The sequence below is a fragment of the Netta rufina genome (genome assembly GCF_964035555.1).
Source record: "Netta rufina genome assembly, chromosome: 1".
NCBI classification, from domain to species: Eukaryota; Metazoa; Chordata; class Aves; order Anseriformes; family Anatidae; genus Netta; species Netta rufina.
This window is the reverse complement of record NC_140123.1, coordinates 124,055,534-124,079,208: the sequence shown is the minus strand read 5'-3', so window position 1 is coordinate 124,079,208 and position 23,675 is coordinate 124,055,534. Positions and strand designations below refer to the sequence as shown.

General features: G+C 38.0%; 1 protein-coding gene across 1 annotated transcript in view; it reads left to right on the top strand.

Moving 5' to 3' along the window:
• Positions 1–23,198, top strand: part of MAN1A2 (mannosidase alpha class 1A member 2) — a 139,142-nt gene extending 115,944 nt beyond the window's left edge. The window contains exons 10-13 of the mRNA XM_084304509.1: positions 2,936–3,155; positions 7,983–8,155; positions 15,311–15,426; positions 18,443–23,198. Coding sequence (XP_084160635.1) covers positions 2,936–3,155; positions 7,983–8,155; positions 15,311–15,426; positions 18,443–18,575 — 642 coding nt within the window. The 3' untranslated portion in view covers positions 18,576–23,198. The remainder of the gene's footprint in view (positions 1–2,935; positions 3,156–7,982; positions 8,156–15,310; positions 15,427–18,442) is intronic.
• Positions 23,199–23,675: the final 477 nt, after the last annotated feature.

Here is a 23,675-nt window from a genome sequence, read left to right as displayed (position 1 = left end):
CTCAAGATTTCCTATCCACTAGGAGCAGTGCTCTTTGTCAAGCAGTGTTCTTTGTCAATTACTCTAAATACTAATTGTCCTTTTTATTCAGTAGATTGTTGCATGATGCAGTATATTAAGAGGTTTGCATTTATTTTCTTTTTGAGGATGCTTCCTTTGCTACTTTTTTAAGATGGTACTTAATTACTAACTAGCTAACAGAACTGGATTTTCAGATTTCAAATACTACTTCAAATACTATATTCAAATACTCTATACATGAGACAGTCGTGTTCAAGTTCAGAACGGACTCTGTTCAGAAGAGGGTTACATGGCAGCTACATGATGTTCTTCAGTCAAATTCTGAGAGGAAGTCTGGCTCTCCACAGCAATTGTGTTCCCCTGAAAATGCACCTGCAACCATTTACTCCTCAACAGTTACGAAATTGCTGAAAGATCAATTCAAAAAAATTTTGGAAAAAAAGTGTTCTTCCAGTAAATAAATAAACCAAACCCATTTAAGTCTTCTTGTTACTCATTGCAAAAAGTGGCTACCTCTAAAAAGAACTCCAAGTTTTATGTACCATATAGTCAAAAAAAATCTCATCAATTTTGTCCAAGATAACTGAATCAATGGAGCTAACACTATATTTTAATATCATCTTCAGTGGCATAATTTTCAGCAGCTTCAGTCTTTCCTATAGCAGTGCTTTCAAGACAAATGAGGCTTGTATAGTTAACTACATCAGGCGTCCCAGCAGTAGAAGCCACAGTATTGTAGTAGTCCTCAATATCAATTTGAATGATAGTTTCACAACCACTCTGGCAGCTGTCTAAGACTTCTTTCTTCTCTGTCAGTTATTACTGCATTCTTTTCACTAGATCCTGCCACAAGCACACACTTCAGATCTGTCAGTGGTGTTAGTGAAGAAGTGAAGCCAACGGGAATTCAGATCAACGCTTGTCTTTCATTACTTTGAGAATACGTGGGCTCAACAGATTATAGTAGTGAACTTTACCATCTAAATGATGTCTCAGTCCTGAGGACAAGTAAGGAGCAGGGCCCGACTGACAGCAGTAGTCATCTCCCTGCAGTTTACTGGATTGGCTTTGATGCATTCACTTTGACCATGTGGGGACTACAAGATCTGCACTGGCTGTGTGGCTGAGGTGTAGATTCCCATCATTATAATCATTCAGAAAAGTTGCTGCAAGCACTACAGCATCTCAAGTCAAGAAGATAGTCAGAAAACAAAGTACACATACAACTATTTCCAATTAGTATTTATATTATCATCTTCCCCAGGCTCCTAATCCTAAGAATTCTTTTTTTTTTTCTGATAATAATTTCAATAATTCTGTTGTGCTTTTGTGTGTTTTGTTGTTGCTGCTTTTTATTTCCTTTTTTTTTCTTTGTTTTTGTTGTTGTTGTTGTTGTTTGTTTGTTTTTTGTTTTTCCATTGGGGTACAGTTGAAGAAAAATTTAGAAGACTGTCAGATGCTATTTCAGAATGTGGATGGAGGACTACTGTCAAATTTTGCTGGGTTCAGTACAGCTGCTTTGACAGCCTTGTAGTACTTCAGCACTGCCTTAACTTTTTTTTTTACTTTTTTTTTTTTTTTTAATTTGGAATATCTACTGTCACAGCTATTTCACTGTTTAGTTTTAAATCTGCAAACTATGTATCTGCTGCCTCAGTCTGTGTGGTAACAACCTGTATGGCTAGCACTGGCTAGATATCAGTGATACAACTGTGTGAAGCAGACTTGACCTCCACATCCAAGATAATCACTGCAGTTGTATGCAAGATCCTGTGTGTGGTCTCAGTATATCACATTTCAGTGCAAAATACAGTTGTGCACCTTTAGGGTGTAATTTATTGTAGGCATCAGAAAAGTAGTGGAAAGGAGTAAATGTTCACTTCTGTAGTAGATCTTGGGGATGGGAGGGAGAGTAGTAAATGCCTTTTTAATGGCACTTTAATCCTTCAACTCTAATCAGCCTTGGAGTACTCTGACCAGTACTTTCATGCACTTTAAAGGAAGTTGTGAACCCAGCAGATGGTTATGTGTGGAAGTACAAAAGAAATTTCTGGAAAGAAGGTAGGAAAAATGTCTCCATGGTAAAAAAGATAATTACAATGGACTCAAACTGTCATGTAACTAGAAAGTTGTTACAAGAAAAAAGGTATAATGTTAAAGAGAATAAGTACTGCAGTAGATGATAGAGATTATCACCCTCTTTGAAAGAGGCTTAAGTAAATGTGTTTTTCCATGTATTTTGCAAACTTTGGAAAGTTACTGTACTCCAAACAGTACCAAAAGAGTACCGTTTTATAAGTCACAATAAACAATGTATATTGATACAAATGTGCAAAGAAAAAACAGCTGTAACTTCATCTGTTAGTAATAGTGCTTTTTGTGAACACCAATTCTAACCCTCACCCATTCTTTACTTGTTTGCAATCAGAAGGCTGCTGTGGAGAAGCTAAAAGGTGGCTGGAGGATTCCTGTTACTTTCTGTTAAAGGCTGACTGAGAGTACAAGTGGTTCATTTACGTGTATTGCTGACCAAAAGCATCCAATTTGGATGTGTTTTCTGAGTACACACAGATTTCACAGTAGAACATTTATTTACTTCTCAGAGCTAACAGGTAGACGAACAGCCATGTGAGCCATAAAACGTGATGAATTCTCAGATAAAATTGCAGTGTCATCTGTGTTTTGACTTTCCTGTGACTGGTCTCAGTAGCATTGTTTAGCAAGTAGGGTATTTTTTAATGTTCATTGAAATTGTATTCTTACAGCTGTTTGTTCCTGTAGTGCTCAAAAGTGAGTTTGGCAAAAGAAAAAGATATTTACTTTTTGAAAACAGTATTTTATTCTTTAAAGTAGCGTTAGTATGTAAAACTTGCATTTAAAACAGTTTTTGAAAGTTTTCTCAATCTTCTTGTAGGCCATAGAAAAACATCTCATCAGAAAGTCCAATGGAGGACTGACCTTCATTGGGGAGTGGAAGAATGGGCACCTTGAAAGAAAGATGGGCCATTTGACCTGTTTTGCAGGGGGAATGTTTGCCCTTGGAGCAGATGGTTCCCGAGATGACAAAGCTGGACATTACTTGCAGCTTGGAGCTGAAATTGCACATACTTGTCATGAATCATATGACAGAACAAGTAAGATGCATTGCTAATCTAGTTATTTCAGTAGTTGAAATGCAGAAAATATTGAAGTTTTTTTTAAGAGTTGTTATGGACCTGTTTCTTGTCTAATATTGTTTTTAATACCAATGTAATTTTCTTAACATCCATGTGTTTACTCTGATCTCCACCATGGTAAGTAAATGCAAAAACCAGACTTTTTATAGTTCTCTCCTGTATGTTTATCCCTATCTTTGCATCAGTTGGCAAGGATATGCTATGTGGGTGCAGGGAGGAAGGAGTATGTGTGAACTCTTGTCCTCCCAGATATGTAGGGCAGTTTCTCATTTCATACATACCATTTTTACAGTTACGTAGGATGAGAAATTTGTAAATGCCTTTTTTGTTTGTTTGTTTTAGTAGTAGTACATTATGGGTAAGTACAATTAAACGTGAGAGGATGGAGATTACTAAATTGTGAGATGGCCAAAGACCTGACTAAGGAGGAGGCAGTGTCACCATTGGGCTGGATATTTCTCCATTAAGTCTTTTGGACCAGATTTTCTTTTGTCTTAAATAGTGGCCTTGAGGCATAAAGTTGGATAGTGCTGATTGTTCTTACTGTGGCCAAAAAATCAAAAGAAACGGTCAAAACAGAAGAGTCTCAGAATAAGGAACAGGAAGACCTTGAGGACTGACTGTCAGAAAGAAAAAGTTACTACAAAAAGGCGGGGGCCTGTTCTGTAAACGGGAAGTTGAAAAATGCCAGTGCAGCCCTAGTCTGTATAAGGTAAAGAATTTTCTAAAGAGATAAGTGAACATTAACACTGTGTTAGAAGACATGTATAATTTGTCATCCAGAATACTCTGTACAAATCTGAATTTTGAAGCAGAAAGAACGCAGAGAATGACCAACAGAATGATGAGAGTGACAGAGCTTTTATTTTACAGTAGGAAAATAAGAGACGTTGGCCTGCTCATATGAGAAAAATAATGACCAAGAAGGGAATACATTTGTTGTCATATCAAGGGATAAACACTGAAAATAAATAGAGCTATTTTAAGACACAAGCAACACAGTTATACCAAGAACAAGAATTGTATGCTCACCATGAATGAATGTAGGCTAGAAATTGTAAATGGCCTTGTGGGTCCATCACAGAAGCTTCTGAAATATCTTGCTAGAAGAAGTAATGGGAACTAAAACTCCAAGGAGTTTTAAGATGTGAATTCGTGTATCTATTCACAAGGATTACATAGTGTCATTGTATCATCACTTGTAATTTTAACAAATGCAATTTGATAGTTAGGAGAGATACTTTCATCGGTGTAGTAATAGCATAAAGAAAAAGAAAAAAAATATATGAGTAGGCTTAAGCCTACAGCCTATTGCACCTACCTGTCTTGCTGGGTCAAAGAAAGTTTCAGTCTCAGCCCACAGGGTTCTGTCTCTGCCTTATTACATAACACTGTTAGTTGGCAATTGCTGCTATTTTAGTCAGGATTAATCAATGTGAAGATGCATTTTTTTCATAGGAGCAGATGTGGAGGAAGGATGAGACCCCATGTTGGAGTTAAAAGATTATTTACACTCATACGTATACTCAGTTCTGGTTGGTGATAGAGGAGAACATTCCATCTGCACAGAGAAGAGGACTTCTGTCTCTTGATTTCAGGGATGCCTTATTCCACTTCTCAGTCAAAACATATAACAGGAGATAGTTATATTTTGTGGTAGACGTAGACCAATTCCAGTTCAAAAGTCAGTTTCTTGACCTTTGTACAGATCTGAGTTTTTTCACATGGAACCTGGCCATCATAGTAACCCAACTCCAGTAAAAGTGTTTTCTTTTATTACCCTAGGGGACTGATTATTAAAAAACTGGTTAATCATTTCATTCAAGTTAGCTTTGGGCAGTTAAACTATGTTGAGACCCTGCTATTTTTTGGGACCAAATCTGAAGTCACTTGCAGACCTACCCCTAGAGAAAAATTTGCTGTCCTATGCATGTTGCATTCTCAAGTTGAGTGCAGGTCTCTTTGTCCAAATACAAGGTGGTCTGTCTACATGACAGCCTTCTCCTACGTGGCTTAATCCTTCTAGATGTTACTACAACCTTTGTACTGTCTTTCCCACCAGATTGCATTCTCTTAGCACTTAAGTTACCTTTTCATCTCTCACGATGCTGTCTGCTCCACAGTGCTGATTAGGACAGAGGAGTTGGAAAGTCTGTGCAGCTTTTCCTGTTGTACTTCCGTGGACATCATTTCCCAATGACAATTAGGATCTCATGTAATCAGTGATGGGCTTATGCAGGGGCTTGGTCACTCCAAAAATCTGATTCACCTGTCAAGGTTCTGCAGGAATATCTGGGAGAAGACTTAAGACTCCTGAGTTGTAGCCTGTAAAATTGACTGGGAATACCCTGAGAAGCTCAGGCTCTTGCTATGGCTCTAGGAAAATCCCTGTAGATTCTGTTCAAGCTGAGGATCGGTCTAGCAGTCCTTGTGGGATGCCTTTCTAATTCACCAGCTGGAGGAAGCTGATGGTCTTTGGAAGATACAGCCATGATTCTGATCTGCCTCTGAGTCAGTAATACTTCCTGAGTCCCACATACTCTTGTGATGTGTAATCCGCACATGCCTCTGTTTCATAACTACTATGCTTTTGTTCTGTAGTATAACCTATTGATAGATTATTGCTGCAATCATACTGTATCTCCCATCCTTTGACAAGAGATTTTGAGATTTTTCTCCAGTGAGGTATGCAGTTTGAAGAGAAGATAGTGAGAATTAAAGATGCAAGACATGCTTTGATCCGTATGGGCATGTACTGGCACAACACAAGGGGTCATAATGCTGTCAGTGGGCTTTGGTAAGGCTAAAATTTTCATTTATTCATGCTGCTAGGTTTGTCAAAGTTTAAGCTTGTGTGTGGACTGCACACCTTGAAGTATTCTGATTACGGGGGATTAGTTCTGTTTTACATGCTTGTACCATTGAGAGACATGGCAAAGGCATAGAATAACTAGTAACATGGAAGCCATAAATGGTAGTGAAAAAAAGATGTCCAACGAAACAAAAGGAACAGAAATACCACTACGAAATCGAACTGAATAATTTACTTTCCTAGGTATTGTAGAGATTAAATTAATAATAACTTGTATAGGTGGCAGAAAGTGATGATTTACAGCACACAGTATGTTAGAAAAATATACTATCACTTATACATAAGAATTTTCTCACCCATTAGCTAATAGTTCATAAAGTATTGATTACAGAGAGGTTATTTTATGATGAAGCTTCTTGCACATATTTAAAGTTTCTGACAAGACCTCCTCTCAGACTCTGGGTATAGCAGTAGGTGTTCTTTTAAGTGTGACAGCACCAATGCAGAATAAATCCAATGAATAAGATTTCAGCTGAGAAGATATGTTAAGATATGACCAGATGCTGTCTCTGTCCCAAGACTCACAGAAGGCAGCTAAACGTGGAATAATGATTACTTGTTTTTATAAGTGTAAAATAACAATGTACCTTGATGGAATTGTTCAGAAAGTCTCAAACAAAAGTATCTTGAAGAACTTATGTAGTCCCAAAACTGGGACTGTAGCTCCCATCTCTGGGCCCAGCCATCCAGTTTTTAACCCAGCAAAGAGTGTGCCAGTCCAAGCCCTGGGCTGCCAGCTTCTCCAGGAGAAGACTGTGTCAAAGGCTTTGCTGAAGTCTAGGTAGACTACATCAAACGCCTTCCCCTCATCCACCAGGCGGGTCACCCAGTCAGAGAAGGAGATTAGGTTGGTTGGGCAGGACTTGCCTTTCATGAACCCACACTCACTGGGCCTGATCCCATGGTTGTCTTGCACATGTTGCGTGATTGCACTCAGGATGATCTGTTCCATAATTTTCCCTGGCACTGAGGTCAGGCTGACAGACCTGTAGTTCCCCAGATTCTCCTTATGAGTCTTCTTATAGATGGGCATCACATTAGCAAGTCTCTACTCATCTGGGACCTCTCTGACCACGACTGCTGATAGATGATAGAAAGCGGCTCAGCAATCGCGTCTGCCACCTCCCTTCCCTCAGCACCCTTGGGTGGATCCCATCTGGCTCCATGGACTTGTGACAGTCCAGGTTGTAGCTGTGTAATTAAAAATGTGTGGAGCTGCAACTTCATAGCATGGGAAGTATTTCTAAAGGTACATCCTTTTTAAACAAGTAGTCCTACAGATGCTGGCACAGTACTATTACATCTTCCTTTAAGGACAGAAATGGCAAATCTCTTAGTTCAGAGATTCATTTTCAGGTGTGACTAAGTTTGCATTGACTTATTTGAAACCCTTTACTTGAGGATCGCATTTTGAAGCACATCAGTTATGGTGGTGTGACAGCACTTCCCTAGACCAAGAGAGTTTGAATAAGATGCCAGTTATATGTGATGGTGACACCTGTTTTTGTTCTAAGATCTTTTCCAGCTGTGCTGGGTGGGATCAAAGGACATTAAAACCTCTGGTGACCCTTTTTGTTTCTTTTGCTTATGAAGAACTAATGTCAGCCACTTTAATTTTATCCTATAATTGAATGTATTAGTGTGTTTATATTCTCAGTGATTCATTAGTTTTCAGGAGGATTACTCTACTCTTGTCAAGATAGGTATTTTTCTCACAGGAATTGGATAAATTATTCATAAGAAAAATTAAAGGCCTCAACAATAGGAAATATTTATGAGCCTGCTTAAAGACAAGCTCGTTTCTGCTTCTCTCACATGCTTTGGATGTAGCAGACTCCTATCCACCCTTCCTGTAAAGATTTATAAGGAATACATTTCTTTCTCTTTTTTTTTTTTTTTTCCTTTCTCTGCAGCATTAAAGCTGGGTCCAGAAGCATTCAAATTTGACGGTGGTGTAGAGGCGGTGGCAGTGCGGCAGAACGAGAAGTACTACATCCTAAGACCAGAGGTGATTGAGACCTACTGGTATATGTGGAGATTCACCCACGATCCCAAGTACAGGCAGTGGGGCTGGGAGGCAACACAGGTAACTGTATTAATTAACTGTCACTAAATTAATTCAACCTATTTTCCTTTTGTAGCCACTTTCATCCAGTGGTACTGATATCCAGAAACACTTCAAGTGGTAATTGATTTTTACAGGTTCCAGTAAATCAGGGTATATATGGAGGTGCATGGTTTGTCCCTGTTTCGCAAATGCCAAAAGAGCTTCACAGATGAGACATGTTCAGCATTATATATCTGATGAGTTTTAGGTCTGAAATTAGAATCCATTGGTCATGACTCCTACTATGAACAGTGGTCCACAGCCCCCAGGAGAGGTAATTTATCCTGGGAAATGAAAGCGTATTATATATAACTTTACTAAATACATATTAGCACTTTGTTTAGATTAAAAGACACTGCTGTCCTTAAGATTTCTTCTTGGTCTGTTATTAAAACTCAAGTGGTAGCACAGCTGTTCTCAGACGGTTTGTAGACCAAATAGTATATACATGTGGGTTGATATCATGGCTTTTTCTTATCATAGTTGTCTGAATTGAAGGAAATAAAATTGCCAGTCAATTTAAATTTACTCAATTATAATGAAAAAATACAGCATCACAAGAAGTAGACCATAAAGTGAATAAGCAACGGCACATAAGGCAGAATTTAAAAACGGTTGCTAAGGTAATTCAGAAATTGTTGCTCCCGTATATGCCTGCTTCACTGAGTTTAAATCTGGTCACTGTATATCTTAAACAAATGCCTGAGCGTGAAAATGCTCTTGAGTCTCTCTTATTGGAAATGCTTATACTGTTCTACACAAACAGAAATTCACTAAAAATCCTAATCTCTGTGCGTGTAGCCTTCCCTCATTCATCTTTTGCACATAGATATCTGATAGTTATAGCCTGTAGGCTAGCTATATGAATAACTGGGCTTCATTTTCAAATTAAAATGTAATATTCTAATCATAAAAATTATTTGTAATCTCCAAAGGTTTCTCATTTTGAATGCTTCTCAGAACTGAACTGTGAGCCTTTTCTGGTCTCTTGTTTCTCACTGGTTCCACCTGCTGGTCTCTACCGGGGTCATGCAAAGCTAATTCACTGTTCAAGCAGTTTTCTGGTCCTCTTCAAGATCTGAGTGGACAGTGGACTACTGCAGCTCCTCTGCTTTCCTACTGTAGCTCCACCAGTCTTTGGAAACAGCTCAAATCCAGTTTCAGAGATCAGAATAAACATTAAAGATTACAAGAAACTAATAAAGTATTTTGACTACAGCCAGGCAGATGAGATGAGGGAAGAACCAAGGAAGAGAAGAATCAAGAGCCCGGAGAAACATTTTTCTGCAGGTCAAAACCAGTTTAGCTCAAGGGGCAAGAAACCCAGAAAAAGTACTTGGAGCAAGAGGAGATCTGTTGGGAAGTCTGTATTCACAAGGTCAAAGACAGTTAAGGAAGGTTCAGGATATTTTAACTCAGCTCATCCCTGTCCTTCCTCAGTGCAGTTACAATAATGTAGAAGAATCCTAATATTTTAAGATTCTCTCTTAGTTTTGGTTAGGTTTTGCTTTGTAGACTGTTTTGTTAAAACCAACATCATGTTGTTCTGCAGAGAGGTTCCACATTTGTCAGATTTGTATTCCAGAATCCATTGCCGCTATCTGTAAAACATCAAACACTGAGTCATATCTTCCCTTCTGCTTGAACTAAAAACATTTCTAATATGACAAAGAAATGGATTTAGTAACCTACTCCTTGCCAGTGTGTGTGCAACAAATGCCTGCTGATCTAACACCAGCTTCTGTCAGAAGCTCTGGCTGGGTGATCCAAGATGGGATTAAAGCATTTATATTAGGTTAAAGAATGCAAATGCAAATTTTTCAGGCCAAACCCTCTATCTCAATCACAATGCAAAGCATGTTTTTGGATTGCATTCATTCAGTTTTCTCCATCTGCCTTCATATCTTGGCTCCCCCTGGTGTTTTCAAACCAAACCCTTCCTCCCTCCTCCCCTGCCCTCAGTTTTCTATTTGTACAGGGCTAGGATTTTATTTTATCCCACATCACCTGCATTGAAGTTGTGTAAATTAAGCACCCCATGTGCTTAACTGCATCTGTCCTTACAGAGTATCTTTTTCTGCTTACTTATTCAACAAAGAGTTTCTTAATCCAACATACTCGTAGAGTATTTTTGAACTCTTCATAAGTGGTTTTGCATGCCCCTCCATCCCACAATTAGTTTTTCTTTCCCCCACTGTCATACTAACACAGGAGTTTGGGAAGCTTTTTGTTCCCCAGAATTTTTTATTCCCTACATATAGATAGTAAGTTCTTATGTTTAGTCCTCACACCTACTCACTACTTTCCCTTCTTCTCTGACACATGCATTTCCGGCTGTGCTTATTCCTCCATTTATAAATAAAGTATTACCTTATATAACACGTAGGATGTGCTCTTTTGTAACAGACTGTATTCACTTTCCTGATGCTTTTTGACCACAGAAACATACTATGAAATCTGTAGTACAGACTTCTTATGATGAATGGTATTTTCTTGCTCTGAATTCTAATAGATCCTTGACACTTCAGGGGAAAATTAATTTTGTTTCAGAATTTGAAATGGTCTTTTTTTTTTTAGCATTGAACCTAATGTTTGATGACTGATTTCTTGCTGGTCTCCCTTGTCTGCTTCTTTGAACGGATGAAAAAATCCCTACCCAAATGGATTTGAGTTAGTTCACCAATATATTAGAAACCTGTTTCTCTCATTGTAAAAACTCTTCAGAGTTGGTCCAGAGTACACTTTAGAACTGCCTGGCTTTTTTAGGTATACCCCATTACTCAGGTTTATTAGTACTCTCAGCCCAGATCTCTCCCTGCTTTTTATCAGTGAGAATTGCACAAAAGACTGGATTTTGTGTGTTTACATATTTTCAAACTGTCTTTTCATTATCTATTTCCCTGACAGCTTCTTATTGGCTTTTTATTTCACTAATGACAGCTTCTTATTGGTTTTTATTATCTATGTATTTGGACCGAATTTGGGCATTTTAGTACTAATGTGGTTTTGCCAAGGCGTGCTTTGTCATCTTTTCATCCAGTGGAAGCTGGATCTAGATTCTAACAGCAATCCGGAATCACTGGAACTGTGTCTCTATCTCTTCACTAATAAAAAGGCTAATTCTCCCTAATACTAGCACTATAGGCAAAATTGATCCCAATTGTACTGGGCCAGCCAAAGTGGATGATGGTATGCTGGGTATTTGCATGAACTTTTACTGAAATATGTGTGCAAGATATCCGGAGTAAATACAGAAGATGACTAAAATCCTTTTTAGGCTAGTAACTTGAAACCAGTAAGAGCCACAGCCTCACAATAGACATGTAAAGCCAATTAGTAATCTAAGCTGTATGAGTAAATGTCTTTGCTGAGGACTTGCATGTGTGTCTCAGCAGGGTTGTACCAGGGAGGTAGTGGAGTTCATTTGCAGTTTTTACTTACAGTGAAAGAAATATACAAGATCTCATGTTTGGGCTAACTTAAAAGGCAGACAGGATGAACAGTAAGTTGGGATGGAAGATCTATAGGTCTCTACTTAGTGAAGCGAAGTAGACAGAAAACAGCCAGGCATAAGACAATAGGCGAAGGTGCTGCTGGTAGTGGAAAGGCTGGAGGTGCTAGAGAATGAAACATGGATTCGCAATTCAGGGTTTGGAAGCTGTGAGTACCACAGGAGTGTTTTGGGAGGTAAGCTGATGAAAAACCTGGCAGAGATCTGGGAACATGTTAGCACAGTCAAGAAGAGTCACACGTGCAACCACAGTTCCTCTGAGGGAATTAGGATCTGATCTAGAGGCAACTACAATTTTACTTCAAAAGAACCTAGATCCACTCTGACCTCCTTGTATGTCACAGGCCCCAAGATTTCATTTTGATTCATTTTTGAGCCCAGAGTTAAGTATTTAGCAAGAGTACAATATTACATATTTTTCTTTTCTATTCTTGATTTGAATAAGGGGAAGTGGAAAATCCACTTCCTTTGGTAGTTTGTTCCATTATTTAATTAGTTGTAATATTAAAAATATCTGTTTTATTTCCCATTTGAATTTATATAGTTCCAGTTGTCAACCATTGGATTTTCCTATGACTTCCTCTACCATATTAAAATGTGTTTTATTACCCCATGTTTTCTTTCCAGACTTTTCACAGATTGTAACAAACCTACTACAGGGTTGTTTTAAAAGGCTAAACAAATTGTACTGTCTCCTGCTGTTTACTGCTGTTTACACTTTCTCCAAACACCTGCACCCACCTCAGTTGTTAATCATCCTTTTTTAGAAATTAATTCTGAAACTGCATATTTCAGTTTTTGTCTTCACCCACAGCCCTGTGCAAAATTAAAACTATATGCTTGCTACTGTTTGCTGTCTCTGTGTGTATGCCTGCTACAACATCCTAGTAGGAATTCATACTCAGTTATCTCTTTTGGCCACTGAATTCTTTTAAGTATCTACTTTCCAGACTAGTCTGCAATTACACAGCCTTTATTTCTATATATAGGATTTTGTACCTGGCCATATGAAACTTGTTTTGTGTGGGTTCCAGTTACTGCCAGATTACACTGACTGCTGTTACTCCCCTATGTCATTTTTGCTAGCAGCAGTGTTGCAGTGATTGATAAAATTTAAGACCATTCCTTGTGAATCTTTGAAAAGCAGCCCAATTTGGTAATGAGTTTACATTGCCAGATCATTCTTAGAGCACTGTTGGCCATTTTTTAATTAAGATAATTATATTGATATAGTATAGTGCTGTTTTCTTCTTATCATAATGTGTTCTGGTACCATGTCAATTGCTTTAGAAATGTTTGTTTTATTACACTTTTGCAGTTTCCTTTATCTGCCACTTTGTAGACCTTAAAGAATGAAATCAAGCTTGCAGAGAAAATTGTTTTCTGTTAAACCATGCTGATTGGTGTCAATTGCCCTCTTGTTCTTTTTTCTTTTTTTTTTTTTTTTTAATTTTTTTTACTTGGGTTTCCACAACTGCTTGGGATTTAGGTATGTCATCCTAAAATTATCCAGTCAGCCTGCCAGAGCTTTGTAATAGTAGCATTCCCTTGATACTCTTCCAGTCCTCTAGGACTTCCCTGAATTCCAGGGTGCAACAAAAATTAGAATCATTTTGTCAAGGAAATTTATCTTGAGTGAAAGAGTATCTAGGTAGCAAACCAGATGCCTGTGCGCCAAGTACTTTGAGACCTGTGTAAAGATAAAACACTGCAAATTTCAAGCGGCTTTTAAGCAGCTTGTCTTCAGCACCAAACTCTTCAGTGTCCTGAAGTACTGTATGCCTCTGAATCAAGGCCAGTTCATTCACCCTTACTTGGTTGAATAGATATTTAATAGTCTTCTGGTGAATTTTTTCCTTTACAGTTCTTTACTACTACAAGCATGTGACCTTCTACGAGCGTTTTGACCTTTATTCATACATATCACACCTGCCTAGCAGCTCACTGAATTTGTAAGGAGGAATGGACAAGTGGTTCCATAAACAGCATGTGCATTACTTCTTCAGAAGTATGACACACAATTATTTTTTTCCTTTCCTTTCCTTTTTTTTTTTTGTCTCCCCCCCCTTCCCACGTGCTTTTAGCTGCCATGCAATAGCCAGCATGACTTGTGATGTGCAAGAGTACTTGAAGAGATTGTCATGGGTGTGGGTGCTCTTTAGTTACACATACACCTTCTTATCCAGACTGTAGAGAGAACTTGGGTCAACCTATGTCCCACATGTGAATAGTCTCAGTGTCGCCCCATACTGCAGCAGTAACCCGATCTGAAAAGAATTCATCCATACACTTTCTTCTTGTGTCAAGGCTCAAGTCCCAGCAAAAAAAAAAGGAGTTTTTCCAACCAAAATTGGAGACAGCTCCACTTGAGATGAGGAAATACAGAAAGAATTAGACTTTGCCAAGAAAGACAAGAAATCTGGTGTCATGCAGAAAGAAACTTCATGCAAACTAATGGACCAAATTATACATGTAGATTACTAAACTACGGGTAGCTGTGTTCAGTAGTTGTTAATGACAGACATCCTGAGCCAAACAGTTTCCTTCATCACTGTGCCTTTTCTGACCTTGCATAAATCTGACCCTGCATAAAAGAGTTCATGTCTGCTGAGGAAGCATCACCAAAATAGTGGGGAAGCACAGATTATCTGTGAATCATTTCAGAGTCATTTATTTGGGGCTGGTTTTAATGGCTGATATCCTTGCATGCTGTAAGTCCTGAGTATGAGGCAAATGATTGAAAGCATAGGCAAGAGGTGCTCTGCACTACTGATAGTTTCTTCCCAGTCTCCTCCTCTTTGAATAGGCTTTTTTCAGTACTGTGTTGGAACTGATGAGCTAGGTGGTTTGTGAACCAAGGATCCATTGGCCCCTTTCCGCATGGAAGGTTTATGGATTTAAACTTTATGCTTTAAAGATAAAATGCTCTTCTGCAGGCCAGCACACAAATTGACCTGAGTTTCAGCTGTATAAAGGGGAAACAGAGAAAAGCATATATAGGAGATGGAAATGTGGGGAGAAAGCAGCAGCTGGAAGAGTTTACAAGATGAAATGAAAAGTCCCTAAACATGAACAATATTCAATTCCTATTTTCAATAAGTCATAAAAACAAATTACTAGTTACAGAGTTCCTATAACTTTTCAGATTCTTCCAGCTGCATAATCCAGGATGTTTTTTATCTCCCTACACTCCCCAGACCACATACTACCTTGGTTGAGAGACAAATGTTCTACATAGTGTTACCTATGACCAGACATAGCAGCTCAATCTAAAAAAAGTCAGCAAAAGTGTACTGAGGCCATGTCTTCCCACTAATATCAGCCAACAGTGAATACCTAGGAAAGAACATATTCTTCCCCAGATACCATTTTAGCTTCTAGTGTTTTGCCAAATGTGGTATCTTTTGTATTTTTGTATTTTTGTACGTGTCCATGTGTCCAGTCCTTTTTTTTCCCATCTGTCATAAACTTTTAACATCTACGATATCCTCTGACATAAGATTTGTGACAGAATTATGCAGCTTGGAAAAGTCCTGCCTATTTTTTTGATCAAGTCTTATATTTCAGTGTGTTCACATTTTGTTATACAATTGATTTTATTTTCTTTAATTTTTTTTTTGCAGGCCATCGACAAGTATTGCCGAGTCAGTGGTGGCTTTTCTGGTGTCAAGGATGTCTATTCCTCATCTCCTACATATGATGATGTACAGCAGAGCTTTTTCCTTGCTGAAACTTTGAAGTAAGCTGTCTTCACTCTTCTGCCTGTAAAAGCCAGTATCTAAATTCCAGAAGAACATGTTGACTTAAATAATCTGTTGTCTTGTCAGGGCGGTTTGGGCATTCTTTTATTCCCAGCTTTAGGTCCAAGGCCAGCCTATTTTCCCAGCAGAAAATACAGGTAGAATTTCCCATGCAAGAAGCTTATGCTGAGGGAGCTTTCATTTTTAAGACTTCAGTGTGATTTCTGGCATCACAATAGAGGACAGATATCTCCCTTTTAAGAGATTCCATTTGCAAAAGACATTTTTAGATACACTGACTTGACATACTCTGTTACTGTAGAACCTGTTTTTCCTGTGTGTGTCACTGCAAGGGAATAAATGGGGAAAAAGATTTCCTCCATGCCCTTGGATTATTTTTCTGTATTTCTCCTATAGCATATTTTTCTAGAATGCTTTTTGTTGTAAGCAAGAATACCAGGCATATTTTATAATCTTTCATGTACTTCATATTTTAGAATCTTTTAAATATTCTTCAATCAAGTTGAGTCTGCAGGACACCTGTAGTCTATTGCACAGAGGTTAACGTACTCTGTTGCATATTGGGTTCAACGTATAGTTCAAAGCTTCTTTTTGATTCATAATTAAAAAAAAAAATCTATTCAGTACTAGAATATGCTATAATCTTTAAGTTACAGAGACAGTAAGAAAATATAATACAATAAGAAAAATGTGTAAAGATAAGAAAGATAAGAATATGTCATGGAGACATTAAGAGATCAGTTTTTAAAACAGCAAGTTTATCATGACTACTCATCTCTTCCATCAATGATGTGACCAGCTATCAAGAGCACTCTTTTGTCATGCAGCTGTGATCATGCTGGAGTTTTGCCTATAAAGCAATATCTCCAAACGTGTGACAGTTTCTTGACAGTCACATCAGTGAATTTGGTAATTCAGTTCTGGCATTGGAATCTACCAAGGTTCCTGTGTAGGTTACCTCACTGAAACCTTGTGAATTGTCTACCTTCGGGAGAAAAGGGTGTGAGTTTGCTATATTCCTTACCCCTTTTTTCCTCCTGTATAACATTTTGCGGAATATTTTTGTTTGTTAATTTCATGGAATTAACCAGAAGACACTTTTGGCCTTTGAATGAGGCCAGATCTGCTATTAGTTGTTGTTGTCTCTGGTTATATATCTGTGCCACTTTCTGCCAACATGTGTTGGAAGGGATGATACATATGTAGTTGTACAAACCTGTCAGTTGTGAAGACTCATTAAGGTGTCCTTTCTATCATTACAACCCAGTGATTTAAAGAAGAAACAGTTGTAATCATTTGCCAATCTAGCAGGGTGTGCAGCTTTTGCAGAATGAAACAGGTTTTTTTTCCTCTTTTTTTTTTTTCAGACTTTACAGTATTTAGCAGGTTTTAGCTGCAACTTGTGTCTCTCAAGATTGATTTGGGGTATTAGGAGCTCAAAATACATAGGTGAGAAAACAGGTCCTGACAGTGGCAGCACTGTTGCCTACTTCAGGCACCACAACAGGTTTCACTGGTGAGAAAGGACTCCCAGGTTCATCACACGAAAGGGAAAGATTTGTCCATTCTGTCCTTCAGCTGACTCCTTACCAGACTTCTCTAAATTGTCACAATATTTTGTTTCCCTGTATTATCATTGTAAAAAGAAAATCAGCCACTGATACGTACTCTGACATCTTTATTAAGTTTATTTCAGTCACTCTTTTGAGTTCATTTTCTGGAGCCTAAAAGCTATACTCTGAAAGGAAGAAGCAGAAGTTTCAAACAGGTCCAGTCAGAGGCACAGTACTCCCCCAGGAAGTGGTCCATCTGCCTATGTGATCCATCTGCCTATAAGAAGCCAAATTAGAAAATGAAATCTGCTCCTAAGGGACTTCTGCGGTGACAGAACTGATGTTCTGTATCACTAGAATTCTGTTTAGATCTTAAATAATCACAAGTAGATCTCAAAATACACTGTTGTGTCGCTCAGTAACTGGATGTGCTATAGCTCAAGCAGTGACACATGAGTATAGACAGTGGAAATTGCCAGCATCTGATTCAGAAAGTGAAGTAAGAGCAGCCTCAGCAGAGTGAAGACAGAACAATGTGTATGCACATGCTGGATGTGACAGAACCCACTAACAGGAGTGACGCCCTTCCTTGTTCCATGCTACAAGACCTGTCATTTTCTGGATACCAGGAAATCGGGCTGAAGCAAGAGCTGAGAGGTCCTGTACATCTGTGATGTTAAGCTTGCACATGCACAGTCAGGTTTTCTGGAACAAGGAAAATACTTTTGAATTTTAGCATTTGAGTTTGGAAGCCTTGACAATATCCCTACCACTAATACCCCCACACACACTCAAAAGTGTGTATTAAGAAAAAAGAACCAAGAAATAGTCTTTTTCCACATCTGTCCAGAAACTTTAACATTATTACATGCTTAATTTTCTCTGCATTGCTTTATAATATACATTTATGAATCCTCTCTGCACAATATATTGGCCCATTTCCTCCCACCCAGAAGCTGAACCAGCTTCCAGCATGGTGATGACAAATAAGACATCTGGCATGGCTTATTGGCATCTCTTGCACTTTCTCTAAATCTTTGATTTGGTTTGAACAGAATAGTCATTTCCAAGGGGGTTTATTCCATTACGAACACTTTTTTTGCCTACTTTTCTACTGCCCTTCCTCCCAAATCCTCATGCTTGGTGTCTTGATGTTTGTAATATATAGTAAGTCTTTGAAAGGAGTCTTGAAAAATGGAAGTTACTTGGAAAAGTTAAAATGCTGTCTTTGTAACAACTTTTCATCTCAGGGCTTGAGTTGATAAAAATAACTCTTCAGATCATCGTAATGGCAAAAGTTGTGTGGATGCTATAAAAAGATTGAAAGCAAATAACTTTTTTATAGCTTTAGAGGCTGACTGGTGGGGCATGCAGCTGCTATGTTGCTATCTTTTGCTAAGCTTTAATACCCACCATTTTTCTTCTCTGTATTGATATCTAGGTATTTGTATCTGCTTTTCTCCAATGACGACCTTCTCCCGTTAGACAACTGGGTTTTTAACACAGAAGCTCATCCTCTGCCTGTTTTACATTTAGCAAACACCACACTTTCAGGAAATCCTGCTTATCGATAAAATCAGCTCTAAGAAGAGGAAGAGAGACTTTTCAGCTCTGTTTTGTTTACATGGACCACTTGAAACTTTAAGCAGGAGAGGAGAAAGACACTTGATAAATCTAGATCTCCGAGTCAAGTACAGGCGTGAGAAACAAAGCCCTTCAACATATAGATAAGCAAAACTGAAAAAAAAAATTGTTTTATATATGACCAAAACACATTAGTGTGGTATTTGCAGGACAGAGACTTCACGTGCTTTGAACCCTCACAAGACATGGAATCTACTGTTTAATATAAATGCAACAGTGTAAGGAAGAAGAGGTTTTCCTGTTCAGCAACAGAAACTTGCTGCTGCTGTTGTTGGCTGTTGCAAGGAACAGTACACCAGTCACCTCTTCAAATCCGGGTGGGTTCCAAATACTTAGATTTTTTTTCTTTTCTTTTTTTGTTTGTTTGATAATGGCATGAACAAAGCAACAACAAAAAAAAGCAACATCACTGCACCAGCAGCATCAGGATTTGAATATTTTTTTTCTGTACCTGTCTGAATTTTCTAAGGATCATCAGTTTGCCCAGACTGGCAGCCATTCTCAGTGCCTCTAAACCATTAAAACTGAACTACAAAAACTATTGCCTCCTCATGTCCCTTTTCAAAACAGTGTTGAAAGCTCTGTGTTGTATGCTCACATCCAAAACATAGTAAGCATTTGGTTTGTAGTTCATTGTCAGCAACATTAGCTTAGTTCATTTGGCATGCTACAGTCACAAAGTGTTGAGTATATTGCAGGGGTAGATAGAAGCCAAAGTTTCCCTTCCTCGCAAATCCTGTCACATGGAAAGTCTACATTCTCTTATTTGTTCTTGTTTCTTCTAGCCAAATATACAGAGATAACAACATGAGAAAAGCAGTCTCTCATGACTTACATAGCAAGGTATAGTATATGGCATTTAAAAGTGCTCCCCTTCTGCTAAACAGCAGGAGCTTGTTGCTTTATGTTTTTCCACACAGTCTGGATTTTTCCTAAAAATTAACTTCCTTCTTTGGATACTATTCACAAAACCTTATTTGCAGCTTTGAAATCCTGACTTATTTTATTTCTGCATGGGACAGAAACCTAAAACTGCCTTTGATTTAGTTTACAAAACTCCTTTTCTTCTGCTCCAGTGCAAAGCCGACATGATTGTTTTCAGAAATGACATAACATCTCTTACATATGAATGGAAAAAGAAACTATAGAGCTGTAGAGTCTCTTCTTCATTTAGTTTACAAGAAATGAGATGCTGTTACCTTCATGTTTTTTTTCTTGAGTACTCCTAGTCTGGCATAGTCCAAATACTTAGGAATTAGGCTGGACAATATCAGTTCAGTAGAGTCTGCTTCAGTCTTCACATACAATTTTTGCTAAAAGAAATTTAGCCTTTTCAAGTATCTCTTCACTGTTGTTGTTTTTTTGTTTTGTTTTGTTTTGTTTTCTGTTCCAGAATCCTTACAGCACACAAGATTTCTTTTATTCCCATTTTAGCTCTCAAATCCTTTTGCCATGGTGACTGGCACCTTTGCTGAAAAAGACCTGTGAAGTGCTTCTTCCCCTCCTAATTAGTGCACAGGTTGAATCTTTCAGAAGTCTTGATTGCATTTTCGAACTGAAGTGAGTGGAAGAACTCTCTTCAGTAAGCTACAGAAGTACAGCATCGAGTCTAAAGGCACTAAGTGCTATTTCTCCCCCTCAAAAATGCTTATATATGAAGTTTTATATATAAAAGCTTTTTCTCTATATCAAATTATAATATATCTGACTGTACTTTAAAGTAGGATTTCCCCTATAAAATTTTCCTTCACTCTTCTTTGATACTAATTTAGACATTGTGTTTTTTCTTTGGTCGAGTGATGATTTCTATCAGATGCTTTTCTCCAGACTGTTCCTTTAGTTTAAGAGGAGGAAGACTTAAAGCTTGGAAAACAGTTCAATCTCAACATTTTTGCCTTAATACCAATTATTGAGTTAATGTAATTGGCAGCATTATTTTAAAAATAATTTCTGATAAAGCAATTGATGTACATAATACCGTTTCAAGTAATAGTTTATTTAAAATTAGAAATAATTGGAAGTAAATGGAACCTTCTTACTGGTCTGCTATTTTTTCTAGTTGAGTATTCAATGAGTTACTAAAGAGCTAGTCATTTTCCATTTTAAAGTTCAGATATGTTATGTTTTCAAATAGAGTTTTTCCCATCCCATTAGAACTGTTAGGAGTTTAAAACTGCACTGGATTGACTTGTTCTCCTAAATCTCTCTGAGTACAAAGGAGAAAGATGAAAAACAAACTACTCTGTTTAAGAAAGAAAGAAAGAAAGAAAAGGCACTTTCTCCCCTAGCCCATCCCCATAAACTTCCTGATAAACGTAGATGTAGAATGGCTGCCAGTCTGTTCAGAGAAACGTCAAGGACAGAATTTTGGAGTCACAGAAATGGCAAACTTATTATCGTGTTTTTTGCTCTTCCACACCCCTCTTTTGAATTAAAGAGCAACTATTCACATTAATTACTCCATGAATCCCAATGCATTAACTCACTGCCACAGGAATGCTTGAATTGAGGACCTAAGCCATTTCATGTTATGGGATGGTATTTTTCTCAAAGCAGATGTACAGTACTGCTATTTCTTCTTTGTGTAGTCAAGCAGCAGGTACCAAATAAAGGACACTTGTTTCTCATTTTCCAGTTACCCCAATGGTTGTCAATTTCTACTCTATCACTCTAAAAGACAAACTGTTGTTTTCCTACAGAAGCTACTGATCTTCATAGTCTATCCAAAATAATGTGTTTTATGGACTAATTGCTGTGTCATTCATGAATCTCTCCATCCTGAGATTTCCTAGAGCAAGCTGAAAATTTCGAGGTAATGGGTTTTGAGCAAGGTGTGTCTAGTAACCAAGCATGGATAATGAAACTTCTGATTGAAGTGACATGTCCTCATTCAGAGTCCTTCACAAAGAAGTAGGTTCTGATCTGCAGAATGGAATTATGTGCAATCCACAGTTCAGACTGTTTTCCCTCTGGGTACAAAAGGTACAGTAGAATATTGTCACTTTCATTCTGTTGCTGCTGTCTTACATACTTTCATGAAGAGTGTAAATTTAAGCACAATGAATTTTTAGTGCTAGTTGTTTCTGAGTCTTGCACTGTATTCTCTAACAAAACAATCCTCATTTTCTTTAGGTAGGTGTCCCATTTAGCAATTTCTGCAATACCTTCTCCTCTTACAGGATGAAATAAAGAACAGAAAATCATGTACATTATTGGCACACTGGATTTGGGCAAGAGCCTGGAAATCCCAGAATTGTCTATTTCCTGTATGCATGCAGTCAAAACAAAGATATTCAGTTCTTTTCCTAATACAAGCCTCAAGCTTGCCTGATCTGCTAGCAGTTTTTTTTTTTTTCTAACACTTTACAGCCTGACAGAAGCCAAATTTCTGCACTGATCACCATGGAGCTGTGTGTGTCCTACAGTCAAGAAGTCTACATCTTAGCTTTGTCCTCTAACTAAAAAGAAAACCCTTGAGTGATGTTCCGGGTGTTCCTTTTGCTGCACACCTAAATGCCTAAAAGGTGTATGCAAGATTCTAAATACCCTGGAGTAAAGGGAAAAGCAGATAGTATAGTTCTGGGTGCCAGTCACACCTTTGAGGCCCCTTTAGCTCCGTACTGCAAATTTGTGAATAACTGTCTTCTATCTTCCAGTCACTGAAATATACTTACGCAGTATTTAAAAAGATTTGAATACTGAGTATCTGGAACTTTAAAAAGTGAAAGCAATTATATGTTCCCTGTAATTTCATCTTGTAAGATTAAAAGTATACTTTGTTTTGATTTATTCCTAAGCAAGATTCTATTGGGCTGTCCTTTTGATCCCCTCTTTTGTCCCCAAGAGTGACATTGCAAATGTAATGTTATAATGTGACTTTTCCCTAGTTTGAATGGAGAAGTGGTTAATAGCATTAACGTTGAAAGAATCACAGAAAATTCTGTGCATCCACAGAAAATGGTGTGGCAGTTTACATCTCAGGGCTGTAGTAACAGGCTTATAGCAAATTGAGCCTGTTATGTACACTAATAAGTCTAGTCCATGTTTTTAAGAGGACAAGTTAGAAACAGGCTTCTTGTTACCAGAGAAAAATGTAAGCAAGCTCTTGATCCATGCTGTAGTTCAAAGATCTGTTTACCCTGGTGAGACTTCCCTCTCTCGCTGCTTGAATTTTGAGAAACAGTCTTCTGACTAAAGAGTTTGAGTTGCCATACAAAGAGGAAACCCAAGCTCTTTTGCTAGTTATGTGCGTACAGCTGTAGCAGAGATGACAAGCACGAGCTGCTTTGGATATTAGTGCATTCTAACAAACTGCTCTGTAATTGCCCAGAAAAGTTGGGAACCACGGAAGGAGACAGCTGACTTGTTACAGTGAATTGTTGCCTTTAATCCTAATCGCTTGGTGGAAGTTGGATTTGCATTCTGCCTTTATTCTTGCTTTATCTGAAACTGACAGATTATTTTTCCTCCAAAATAATAAAAGGGCAAGAGTCTATCTTCTGATGTGGAAACTTTCTGACTGCCTCTGACCTGGAATCCTGCATATGTACTTTTTACAGATTAAAATTAATATTGTATATAAAAAAAAAAAAAAAGATTGAATAAAGAATGTCTTTAAGTGAAGAATGTGTTTTTTTGTGTCCTTTGCCTCCAGTAGCAACCTCCTATAGGTGACTGTGAATCTGATCCTATTTCACAAGCTTGTTTAGAGCTGCAGCTTTTCATTCCCCTGCACCTCTATTAGGGACTTAGGTCCATGTCACCATAAACACATATCAAGAGCCACTTTTGCAAAATTAAGCATATGTACCCCTTGCTTCCTTTTAACAGGTCATTGTAGTGCTCAAATTTTTCTCAAGATGTAAACTACATGTACAGCAGCTTAAGTCTGCTTCAGTGTGCCATTTTGAAAGCCACCAAATCTCAGAAAATTTTCAGCTTTCTACCATTTTGGTACATTTGGGTCAAAGTTCAAAATTATTTGTGATGAGGGCAAAGTGCACAGGTAGATACGCAATGTTTGTAAATAA